Source organism: Salmo salar, chromosome 24 (genome assembly GCF_965601325.2).
Source record: "Salmo salar chromosome 24, fSalSal1, whole genome shotgun sequence".
Lineage (NCBI taxonomy): Eukaryota > Metazoa > Chordata > Actinopteri > Salmoniformes > Salmonidae > Salmo > Salmo salar.
The window spans coordinates 1,361,225-1,373,669 of record NC_138314.1 but is presented as its reverse complement, the minus strand read 5'-3'; the positions used below and the strand labels follow the sequence as shown (position 1 = coordinate 1,373,669).

Sequence of the window (12,445 nt, the reverse complement as noted above, 5' to 3'; positions counted from 1 at the left end):
TTGAATGTGGTTTGACAAGGATAAGGCTATCTAATGTAGGATTATTTGGCTTAATGCCATACTGTGGGATGTGTCCTTAAAACCTCTTCGGGCTAGGGGGCGGTATTTTCACGTCCGCATGAAAAGCGTGCCCAAAGTAAACTGCCTGCTACTTAGGCCCAGCTCGGATATGCATATAATTGGTAGATTTGGATAGAAAACACTCTAAAGTTTCTAAAACTGTTAAAATTATGTCTGTGAGTATAACAGAACTTATTTGGCAGGCGAAACCCCGAGGACAAACCATCCTGGAATTCTTTTTTTTTAGGTGGCTGTGTTTTCAATGTGTTTTCTATGTGAATCTAGATTTCTGAGGCATCTGGTTGCAGTTCATATGGCTTCCACTAGATGTCAATAGTCTTTAGAAATTGGTTGATGTTTTTCCTTTGAGAAATGAAGAAGTAGCCTTGTTATTTTCATGTGTCACTCCAGGTGCACACGACCTGGAACGTGCTTCACTTTGTTTTCGACCGGTATTGAGCAGTGTTTCCCATCTTAAATTTTATCGATTATTTATGTTTTAAAATATCTAAAGGTGGATTAGGAAAGTTGTTTGAAATGTTTGGACAAAGTTTACAGGTAACTTATTAGATATTTTGTAGTCATGTTGGGCGAGTTGGCACCGGTATTTTTCTGAATCAAACGCACCAAATAAATGGACATTTTGGAGATATAACGACGGAATTAATCGAACAAAAGGACCATTTGTGATGTTTATGGGAAATATTGGAGTGCCAACAGAAGAAGCTCTTCAAAGGTAAGGCATGAATTCTATCGTTATTTCTGAGTTTTTTGTCACACCTGGCGGGTTGAATTATGATTGTCATGTGTTTGTTTGATGGGGTGCTGTCCTCAGATAATCGCATGGTTTGCTTTCGCCGTAAAGCCTTTTTGAAATCAGACACGGTGGCTAGGTTAACAAGAAGTTTAGCTTTAATTTGGTGTATTGCACTGGTGAATGTATGAAAGTTAAATATTTCTAATAATTTTTAAAAAAATTTGCGCTCTGCAATTTCACCGGATGTTGTCGAAACGTTCCGCTAGCGGAACCCTTAGCCATAACAGGTTTTAAGAAACTATGTTGCTGGCATGTTAAACTTACCCTGTAACTTGAAATGAAGCGCTAAATGACCATCAATGTATGTTATTGATTGTTGTGAGCCCCATCTCCCTCCACTGTGAAAACACGAAATCATCCAATGCAGGGTGGAAAGCATGATTCAGGCATGTGGGTATGTTAAGAAAATACCTAATCAGTTTCCACTCGGGCTCCCGAGTGGCGCAGCGGTCTAAAGGCACTGCATCTCAGTGAGTCCTCTTCATAACAAAGCTCTTAGTTTCTAGAACTGCAAGACCAAAAATAGTTTGTGTAGATTGACTTCAAATTTCATATGCCGGGTCCCCCGGTCAGAAATATGTACTATTTGGGAATATTCAACCGTTTTAGTCCTGCGAAACCGCCCCTATGACCCCCAATTAAATCACTTCCTGTAATTAGACAGACAGACAGGCAGACAGACACAGACAGACACACTACAGACCCTGGTTCGATTCCAGGCTGTATCACAACCGGCTGTGATTGGGAGTCCCATAGGGCGGCACACAATTGCCCCAACGTCATCCGGGTTAGGGTAGGCCATCATTATAAATAAGAATTTGTTCTTAACTGACTTGCCTCGTTAAATAAAAGATAAATATGAATTTGTTTCAAAATTGAGCAGAGCTCAACAAAACACGTCAATTCCATAGCACACTCTCTAGCACCCCCCTGTTACGAATTGATATAAAATGTGTCTGTCTGCCCAACTTCCTGCATGTGTCTGTCTGTCTAATTGCAGGAAGTGACTTAATTGGGGTCATAGGACTTCACAAACAATTTTTGGTCTTGCAGTACTAGAAACTAAGAGCTTTGTTATGAAGAGGATATTGGTCAAAACACACACACACACAGACAATGCAAGACAAACACTCCAGTCTTGCACTGACATCAAGGTCAGTTCCTCAGCGCTGACGCACATTGTTTTATAAAAAAATTGGCCTTGATGTCTCAGGCACACAGCCACACACACACATTCATCTTATTGAAACAATGTCTCATTACTTTCTCTCGCACACACACACATACAATGGCTTGACACCCCATAATTTCTCCTCCTAAAAACCTCAACAGCCTACCGATAAGCATTACCTAGGAGACCAGCCTGTAAGAAATGGGTTGTGTAAGAAGAAAAGGCGTTGAGACATGGCCAGGGACAGACCAAACTGAACAGGTTCTAATGCTAATCTAATCTCATCTAAGCTTAGTTAATTTATTGTTCTCTCTACCTGGCCCCTATTTGTTATATATTTGAGTTCTATGCCTTGTATTTCTATTTAATGGAGATTCTCCATTGAAAGAGCTTTTTAGTTCAGGACTAGGCTTAATCTGTGTCTGGGAAACCAGCCTGTCGTTTACTGTAGAATATATTTATACATTTGTGTGTGTGTGTGTGTCTAGCGGACCTGTTTGACATCCTGCTGCCTATGCTGAACATCTACCAGGAGTTTGTGAGGAACCACCAGTACAGCCTGCAAGTGCTGGCCAACTGCAAGCAGAACCGAGACTTCGATAAGCTGCTGAAGCAGTATGAGGCTAATGCTGCCTGTGAGGGCAGGATGCTGGAGACCTTCCTCACATACCCCATGTTCCAGGTAACACACACCACACACGCATGCACGCGGATCAATAGCGGTTCTAGCTTGTATGGCTCCCTGTATGGCCTTGTATGGCTCCCCACAAGCCCCCCCAAAAAACACCATTCTGCACTAACTCATTTTTATTCAGACATTTGGAACACAAATAAATAATCATAACATTTAAAACAATATTAATACAAAGACTCATATCAAAAAGTAGTAACAAAGACAAATAGAAAGAAATGTGTGGATTTGGCACTCGAGCATCAATACATTACCCATCCCCCAACACTGTCAACCAAGAGTCAAGACTAAACCAATTCACCTTGGTGTGCAGACTGGTTTTATATTAACAATTTCGCACAAACCAGAAAAAAAATCCAACAATATGTCTGTGAAACTATATATATATATATATATATATATATATATATATATATACACATTATGAATGAATTGTGGTTTCTTTGGTAGCATGTTCTAGTGTGACTGATTTTACTAATTATATTAGTACTGTACAAAGTTAGAGGTGCGCTATTTGATAGATTCCCCCGCTCCTCCTACCTCTGGCTTCCAGTGGGGAGACCTACCCCCGCCCGCCTCCCCATCTCGTACTTCTGAGTGGGAGACCTTCCCAGGCAGTAGCCTGCCTAGCTCACAAACTAGAATCAGGGCGCCCACTCCGACAAGGTTAATTGACCTACAGTCTCACACAGTGACATCATTGACGTGATGTGCAAATGAGCGATAGAAAAATTGATCGTGCAAATGTGACCATTCTGATTTGTGCAACCCACACACACGCACGAAGGCACTCATACCACCACACACCATATGTTCTGTAACGTATACACTGGGAGTCGGAAAGCAAGTGCAGGTGGTGAGTTTAATAATAAATGGAACATCGAACAATATAACAAACACAAGTAGCGTATAGACATGAAACATAAACAATACTGACTGGGGAAAGAACCTAAGGGGTTGCCAGATATAGGGGAGGTAATAAGTGAGGTAATGGAGTCCAGGTGTGTCTGACGTGCAGGTGTGCGTAATGATGGATCCCAGGACTGGTGGTTAGTATACCGGCAATATCGAACGCCGGAAGGGAGGAGCGGGAGTAGACATGATTTCCACCTTCGCCGTGCGGCTCCAGCCGCAGGACGAAGCTGGCCAGAGGGACAGCCCCGAGGACGAGGAGCGTGCCGGTCCAGGCGGTGAAGGTGGAAATCACAGATGTTGTTGGGATCCAGAATGTCCTCCACCGGAACCCAACACCACTCCTCTGGGCCATACCCCTCCCAGTCCACCAGATACTGGAGCTGACCCCCACAACGTTGGGAGTCAAGTAGAGATCTGACGGCATAGGCCGGACCCCCCCCAATGTCCAGTGGGGTGTCGTGGGGGACAGCATCAGCTAGGGGACCAGGAACCACCGGCTTGAGAAGGGAGACATGAAAAGAAGGTGAGATATGGTAGTAACTGGGAAGCTGCAACCTATACGTCACCGCATTGACCCTCCGGAAAACCTTGAGCAGCCCCACAAATCAGGGGCTCAGCTTCTTGCAGGGCAGGTGGTTGAAAGCCAGACATGATCCCCAGGGTGGTACATTGTGGTGGCGGTCTGCCTGCTCTTTTTGGCCGTGGACGGCGCGCTGGAGTCTCACGTGAGCATCGGTCCACACTTCTGTGCGCCTGAACCACTCATCAACCACAGAAGCTTCAGTCTGGCCTGATTCCACGGATCCAGGGCCGGCTTAAAACCCAGAACACACTGGAAGGGGGTCAACCAAGTGGAGGAGCGACAGCGAGTTATGGGCGTACTCCGCCCATGGAAGGAATAGAGCCCACTCTCCCTGCTCGTCCTGACAATGACTCCTTGGGAACCTTCCCAGCTCCTGGTTCATCCTCTCCACCTGCCCGTTGGACTGAGGCCTATACCCAGAAGTGAGGCTGACCGTGACCCCGGGATGCTGAGGCACAGGAAAGAGTTTCCCTGCTGGAGCGTTCCGGGGGGGGGGGGGGGAATTTGGTTTGGGCACATACGGAACAGGAGTTGACGTAACAAGTGATGTCCTGCACCAAGGTGGACCACTAGTACTCCTCAGAGATGGATTAGGTAGTTTGAGAAATACCTGGATGTCCAGCGACAACAGCTGTGTGTGCCCAGGTCAGCAGCCAATGCCTTATCCCTGTGGGAATGTTGATGCGCTCGGGAGGACAGTAAAGTGGGTGCGGGCTACCTCTCCAGAGCCTGGCGAATGTCCACATCAATGTTCCAGACCACAGAAGCTACGACTTGGATGGATGGTATTATAGGTGCATTCTGGACAGGACCCTGTCCCGAATCATAGAGGTGGGATAGGGTGTCGGCCTTTGTTTTTTTTAACCTGGGCGATAGGGCAGCGTGAAGTCGAAACTTCTGAAGAAAAGGGCCCATCTTGCTTGGTGCGGATTCAGCCTCCTGGCTGTCCATATATACTCCAGGATCCGATGCTCGGTGAGGATGACGAATGGTTCCTTGGCGCCCTCCAGCTAGTGTCTCCACTCCTCTAATGCCAACTTCACCGCCAGGAGCTCTCGATCACCGACGTCGTAATGCCTCTCTGCAGGGGACAGTTTCTTACAGTAATATGGACACGGATACAATTTCTGTGGATTGCCCTGTCGTCGAGACAGAACTGCCCCCACGCCCACCTCCGAGGCATCCACCTACACCAGAAAGGAGATTGTGGGATCTGGCTATTTGAGCAATGGGGCGGCGGTGAAACGTCCCTTGAGTAGATGGAAGTTGGCTGCTGGACCCCACACAACCTACGGGGACCACCCTTGAGGTGAGAGGGGCGGCAACAGAGCTGAAGTTTCTGATGGCGGTAGAAGTTGGCAAACCCCAAAAACCATTGTCAACTCTATGGTGGTTGGGACTGGCCATGACAGCATCTACTTTCTTGTCGTCCATCCTCACTCCCAGTGGGCTGATTTGGTAGCCTAAGAAGGAGACCGCCTTATAAGGAAATTGGCACTTCTCAGCCTTGACGAACAGGTGGTTAGCCAGGAGGCGTTCCAGGACTGCTCGAACGTGAGTGATATGATCCTCCAGGGTAGCCGAGTAGACCAGGATGTCATCGATATACACGACCACCTGGCATGTCATTGAACACCTCGTTAACCTCTCTAGGGTCGGCGGATGAAATCGTCCCACCTACGTAACAGCCAGTGGAATACTGTGGCGCATTATTCAAATACCTTAGAAATGCTATTACTTCAATTTCTCAAACATCTGACTATTTTACACCATTTTAAAGACAAGACTCTCGTTAATCTAACCACACTGTCCGATTTCAAAAAGGCTTTACAACGAAAGCAAAACATTAGTCAGCAGAGTACCCAGCCAGAAATAATCAGACACCCATTTTTCAAGCTAGCATATAATGTCACATAAATCCAAACCACAGCTAAATGCAGCACTAACCTTTGATCTTCATCAGATGACACACCTAGGACATTATGTTATACAATACATGCATGTTTTGTTCAATCAAGTTCATATTTATATCAAAAACCAGCTTTTTACATTAGCATGTGACGTTCAGAACTAGCATACCCCCCGCAAACTTCCGGTGAATTTACTAAATATTTACTAAATTACTCACGATAAACGTTCACAAAAAGCATAACAATTATTTTAAGAATTATAGATACAGAACTCCTATGCACTCGATATGTCCGATTTTAACCTCTCTGGGCTAGGCGGGACGAATTCGTCCCACCTACGTAACAGCCACTGGCAGCCTGTGGCGCGATTTTCAAAACCTTAAAAATCCTATTACTTCAATTTCTCAAACATATGACTATTTTACAGCTATTTAAAGACAAGACTCTCGTTAATCTAACCACACTGTCCGATTTCAAAAAGGCTTTACAACGAAAGCAAAACATTAGATTATGTCAGCAGAGTACCAAGCCAGAAATAATCAGACACCCATTTTTCAAGCCAGCATATAATGTCACCAAAACCCAGAAGACAGCTAAATGCAGCACTCACCTTTGATGATCTTCATCAGATGACAACCCTAGGACATTATGTTATACAATACATGCATGTTTTGTTCAATCAAGTTCATATTTATATCAAAAACCAGCTTTTTACATTAGCATGTGACGTTCAGAACTAGCATACCCCCCGCAAACTTCCGGGGAATTCGCTAACATTTTACTAAATTACTCACGATAAACGTTCACAAAAAGCATAACAATTATTTTAAGAATTATAGATACAGACCTCCTCTATGCACTCGATATGTCCGATTTTAAAATAGCTTTTTGGTGAAAGCACATTTTGCAATATTCTAAGTACATAGCCCAGGCATCACGGGCTCGCTATTTAGACACCCGGCAAGTTTAGCACTCACCATAATCATATTTACTATTATAAAAGTTTGATTACCTTTTGTTGTCTTCGTCAGAATGCACACCCAGGACTGCTACTTCAATAACAAATGTTGGTTTGGTCCAAAATAATCCATTGTTATATCCGAATAGCGGCGTTTTGTTCGTGCGTTTCAGACACTATCCGAAATAGTAAAGAAGTGTCGCGCGCATGGCGCAATTCGTGACAATAAAATTCTAAATATTCCATTACCGTACTTCGAAGCATGTCAACCGCTGTTTAAAATCAATTTTTACGACATTTTTCTCGTAGAAAAGCGATAATATTCCGACAGGGAATCTCATTTTCGGCAAACAGAGGAAAAAATCCCAAAGGCGGGGGCGGTCGGGTCACGAGCATAAGCCCAGTGTCCCTTGATCGGCCACTTGAGAAAGGCGATAATGTGTTTCAGCCTGGGGCTGGAATGACGACATTCTGTTTTTTCCCGGGCTCTGAGCGCCTATGGACGACGTGGGAAGTGTCACGTTAGAGCAGAGATCCTTAGTAAATGATAGAGATGGAAAAGAAGTTCAAGAAATGGTCAGACAGGCCACTTCCTGTAAAGGAATCTCTCAGGTTTTGACCTGCCATTTGAGTTCTGTTATACTCACAGACACCATTCAAACAGTTTTAGAAAATTTAGGGTGTTTTCTATCCATATGTAATAAGTATATGCATATTCTAGTTACTGGGTAGGAGTGGTAACCAGATTAAATCGGGTATGTTTTTTATCCAGCCGTGTCAATACTGCCCCCTATCCTAAAAAGGTTAAAATAGCTTTTCGGTGAAAGCACATTTTGCAATATTCTCAGTAGATAGCCCGGCATCACAGGGCTAGCTATTTAGACACCCAGCAAGTTTAGCACTCACAAAAGTCAGATTTACTATAAGAAAAATGTTATTACCTTTGGTGTTCTTCGTCAGAATGCACTCCCAGGACTTCTACTTCAATAACAAATGTTGGTTTGGTTCAAAATAATCCATAGTTTTATCCAAATAGCGGGGTTTTGTTCGTGCGTTCAAGACACTATCCGAATGGTAAAGAAGGGTGACGAGCACGACGCATTTCGTGACAAAAAATGTCTAAATATTCCATTACCGTACTTCGAAGCATGTCAACCGCCGTTTAAAATCAATTTTTATGCCATTTTTCTCGTAAAAAAGCGTTAATATTCCGACCGGGAATCTGCGTTTAGGTAAAAAGACGAAAGAAAATAAAGCATGGGGTCGACTCGTGCACGCGCCTAAGCCCATTGTCCTCTGATCGGCCACTTGCCAAAAGCGCAAATGTGTTTCAGCCTGGGACTGGAATTACATCATTCAGCTTTTTCCCGCCTTCTGAGAGCCTATGGGAGCCGTAGGAAGTGTCACGTTACAGCAAAGATCCTCAGTCTTCAATAAACAGAGGCAAGAAGCTCAAGGAATGGTCAGACAGGCCACTTCCTGTAAGGAATCTTCTCAGGTTTTTGCCTGCCATATGAGTTCTGTTATACTCACAGACACCATTCAAACAGTTTTAGAAACTTTAGGGTGTTTTCTATCCAAAGCCAATAATTATATGCATATTCTAGTTTCTGGGCAGTAGTAATAACCAGATTAAATCGGGTACGTTTTTTATCCGGCCGTGTAAATACTGCCCCCTACCCCCAACAGGTTAATGAATGCCTGGAACACTGACGGAGCATTGGCTAAACCAAATGGCAACACCAAGTACTCGTAGTGACAAGACATCGTACCAAATGCAGTCTTCCATTCATCCCCCTCCCGGATGCGGATGAGATTGTATGCACTCCGCTAGTCCAGTTTGGTAAAGAACTGGGCCCCGCGGAGCTGTTCTATGGCTGCCGGCATCAACGGTAGAGGGTAACAGTACTTCGTGGGGATTTCCTGGAGTCCTCTAATCTATACATGGACGTAATCCTCCATCCTTCTTGGCCACGAAGAAGAAACCAGCTGACGCAGGAGAAGTGGACGTGCGGATGAAACCTTGTTGGAGAGCCTCTTGGATGTAGTCCTCCATGTCCTGGGTCTCAGTCACCGACAGAGGGTAGATGCGTCTGCGTGGAGGCGCAGACCCTGTCAGCTGGTCGATGGTACTGTCCCAGGGGCGATGAGGAGGAAGGCAGGTGTCACGGGTCTTGGAGAATACCACCCGCAGGTCCTGGTAAACCTCCGGGATGTTGGGCTGAAGGGCAACCATAAGACTCAACCGATGTGGAACAACAGGGGATGGGGAAGCAGGTCCTCATTCAGGTGACCAGTCTGATTCTCATCCTCGACCATGAGATGGTGGGGTTATGGCATTGTAGGCAAGTGAGGCAGAGGATGATTTTTGTGAACTGGTGCAATGGTGATGAAGGGGATGTTGTCCTGATGAATGGACTCACAGTGCGGGTGAGTGGTTAGGTAATGGTTCCGGATCCTAATGGCCAACTATCGAGGGCTTGAACCAGGAAAGGAGAGGAGAGCGGGTATGAGATGATGTTGAGAGGAGGCTAGGGTCTGGTCAATAAAGTTCCCCGCGGCACCGGAATTCACTAACGTTGTAGACACAGTACATGAGGGACTGTCAACTAGTGTGATGGACACCAAAAAGAGCTTAGCAGAAAGTGATGAAGATGGAATACTCACTACTCTGCGCTTGTGGATCCCAGATTGGGAAGTGCTGGACACCGCTGGAGCTGGTGCTCTCCTTCAACAAAAGAAAGAGCCCCAGCTGTCTCCTTCTGCGTTGCTCCACCATGGGGAGGCATGTGGCCCCCCATCTCCATGGGTTCAGGCTCTAATCCAGAGTGTTCACTGAGGGAGGGAGAGAAGTGATGAGAGTACCGACGCTCCCGAATTAGGTTATCCAGACGGATGGCCATCGCAATGAGTGTGTCCAAGGAGAGGTTGTCTTCGCGACAGGCCAGTTCCATCTGGACCTCCTCGCGCAGACCTCTTCTGAATAGCATACGAAGCGCCGGCTCATTCCATCCACTGGATGCGGCTACTGTCCGGAAGGTGAGCACGTACTCGGCAGACGTCTGGTCCCCCTGCCATAATTGAAGTAAGCGCTCACCCCCCTCTCTGCCTTCCGGGGGATGATCGAAGATGCACTTGAACAGAGCCATGAACCCCTCGTGAATCTAGCTCCTCCTCTCCCCTCTCCCATTCCAACACCCGCCCAGTCAGCGGAGGAATAACCGTGGCAACCTTGGACCTCTCGTGGTGGGGGGTTCCCATCTGGTGTGTAAAGTAGAGGGAGCACTGATGTAGAAAGCCACGGCACTTAGATGGCGTACTGTCATATTTATCCGAGAGGGACAAACAGGCATCGCTGACCTGAGCGGGTTGCTGAATGGGCTGTTGTGCTGGCTCGACTGGTTGTAGAGTATCCTCTGCTAGTTGACGACGACGCCTCCCGGGCATGTACGAGATGTTGCACACTGCGAAGAGCCTCTTCCATAGCCATCCCCAGTTGTGCCAGCTGGTCATGGTGTTGACGTAGAAGGTATCCCTGCTCGTCGACCGTCTGGGAGATATTCTGTTTTTTTCTGCTTCCATTGTTGGAGTTAGTATTCTGTAATGTATATGCTGGGAGTCGGAAAGCAAGTGCAGGTGGTGAGTTTAATAATAAACGGGACATCGAACAATGTAACAAACACAAGTAGCATATAGACATGAAACACATAAGCAATACTGACTGGGGAAAGAACCTAATGGAGTGCCAGATATAGGAGAGGTAATAAGTGAGGTAATGGAGTCCAGGTGTGCCTAATGATGACTTGCAGTTGCGCGTAATGATTGATACCAGGTGTGCGTAATGACGGATCCCAGGACCGGTGGTTAGTATACCGGCGACATCGAACGCCTGAGGGGAGTAGCGATAACGCACACACACTCACACATGCCTGCCCACACGCAACGCATGCACACACTCACTCCAAAACACAAATACATCCTCACATACCACATGTTCTAGGTACCATACACACTCAACTAGCAAATATCTACTTGAAGAACCCTATCTGTGGCCTTGCTCATAAACATTCAAACCATAAAGTCTCAATGAAATACCTCACCCTTCTCCCAATTACCCTCTATATCTCTCTCTTCCTTTCTTCCTCTATTTGTTACTGTCAGATTCCACGTTACATCATCACCCTGCATGAGTTGCTGGCGCACACTCCGCACGAACACGTAGAGCGCAAAAGCTTGGAGTTCGCCAAGTCCAAACTAGAGGAGCTGTCAAGGTGGGTGTTTATTTGTGGGTGTATCAATGAGTAAGAATACCTCAAAACATACAGGTATAAATTATCACCTCTTAGATATTTCATGTAGTATATCATGTTTGTGTGTGTCCTCAGGGTGATGCATGATGAGGTGAGTGATACAGAGAACATCCGTAAGAACCTGGCCATCGAGAGGATGATTGTAGAGGGATGTGATATACTACTGGACACCAGTCAGACCTTCGTCAGACAGGGTGAGTGTGCACACATACACAGGTATATGCACACACACAAAATAATTCACTTACACATTCATGACACAAACCATTGTTTATGTAACAGTATTTCTCATGTCCATCTCAGTGGCCTTGTGGTTAGACTGTCCTCCCCGTGATTGGAAGGTTGGGGGTTCAATCCCTGGTCGAGTCATACCAAAGAGTCTAAAAATGGGACTTGATACCTCTCTGCTTGGCATTAACCTCTATGGGCTAGGTGGGACGCTAGCGTGCCACCCGTGGTGCACTCCATCAACAGCAGGTGCATTTCAAGAGCGGCAAATTTGAATCCAAATAAATGTCAAAATTCAAATTTTTCAAACATACAACTATTTTACACCCTTTGAAAGATAAACATCTCCTTAATCTAACCACGTTTTACGATTTCAAAAAGGTTTTACGGCGAAAGCATAAATTTAGAGTATGTTAGGACAGTACATTTACAAGAGTTCTGTGTAATGTTTTGTCAATTCAAAGACAGGGTCACCAAAACCATAAAACCAGCTAAAATGATGCACTAACCTTTTACAATCTCCATCAGATGACACTCCTAGGACATTATGTTAGACAATGCATGCATTTTTAGTTCTATCAAGTTCATATTTATATCCAAAAACAGCGTTTTACTATGGCATTGATGTTGAGGAAATCGTTTCCCTCCAATAACCGGCAGTCAAGTCAGCGTCACAAATTAAATAATTAAAATTAGAAAACATTGGTAAAATATTATATTGTCATTTAAAGAATTATAGATTTACATCTCTTGAACGCAATCAACTTGCCAGATTTAAAAATAACCTTACTGGGAAATCACA

General features: G+C 45.3%; 1 protein-coding gene across 1 annotated transcript in view; it reads left to right on the top strand.

The window, feature by feature from the left end:
• LOC106584882 (ras-specific guanine nucleotide-releasing factor 2) overlaps positions 1-12,445 on the top strand; it is a 139,942-nt gene that overhangs the window by 9,627 nt on the left and 117,870 nt on the right. Inside the window, exons 4-6 of the mRNA XM_082968785.1 lie at positions 2,537-2,730; positions 11,267-11,376; positions 11,491-11,609. Coding sequence (XP_082824911.1) covers positions 2,537-2,730; positions 11,267-11,376; positions 11,491-11,609 — 423 coding nt within the window. The remainder of the gene's footprint in view (positions 1-2,536; positions 2,731-11,266; positions 11,377-11,490; positions 11,610-12,445) is intronic.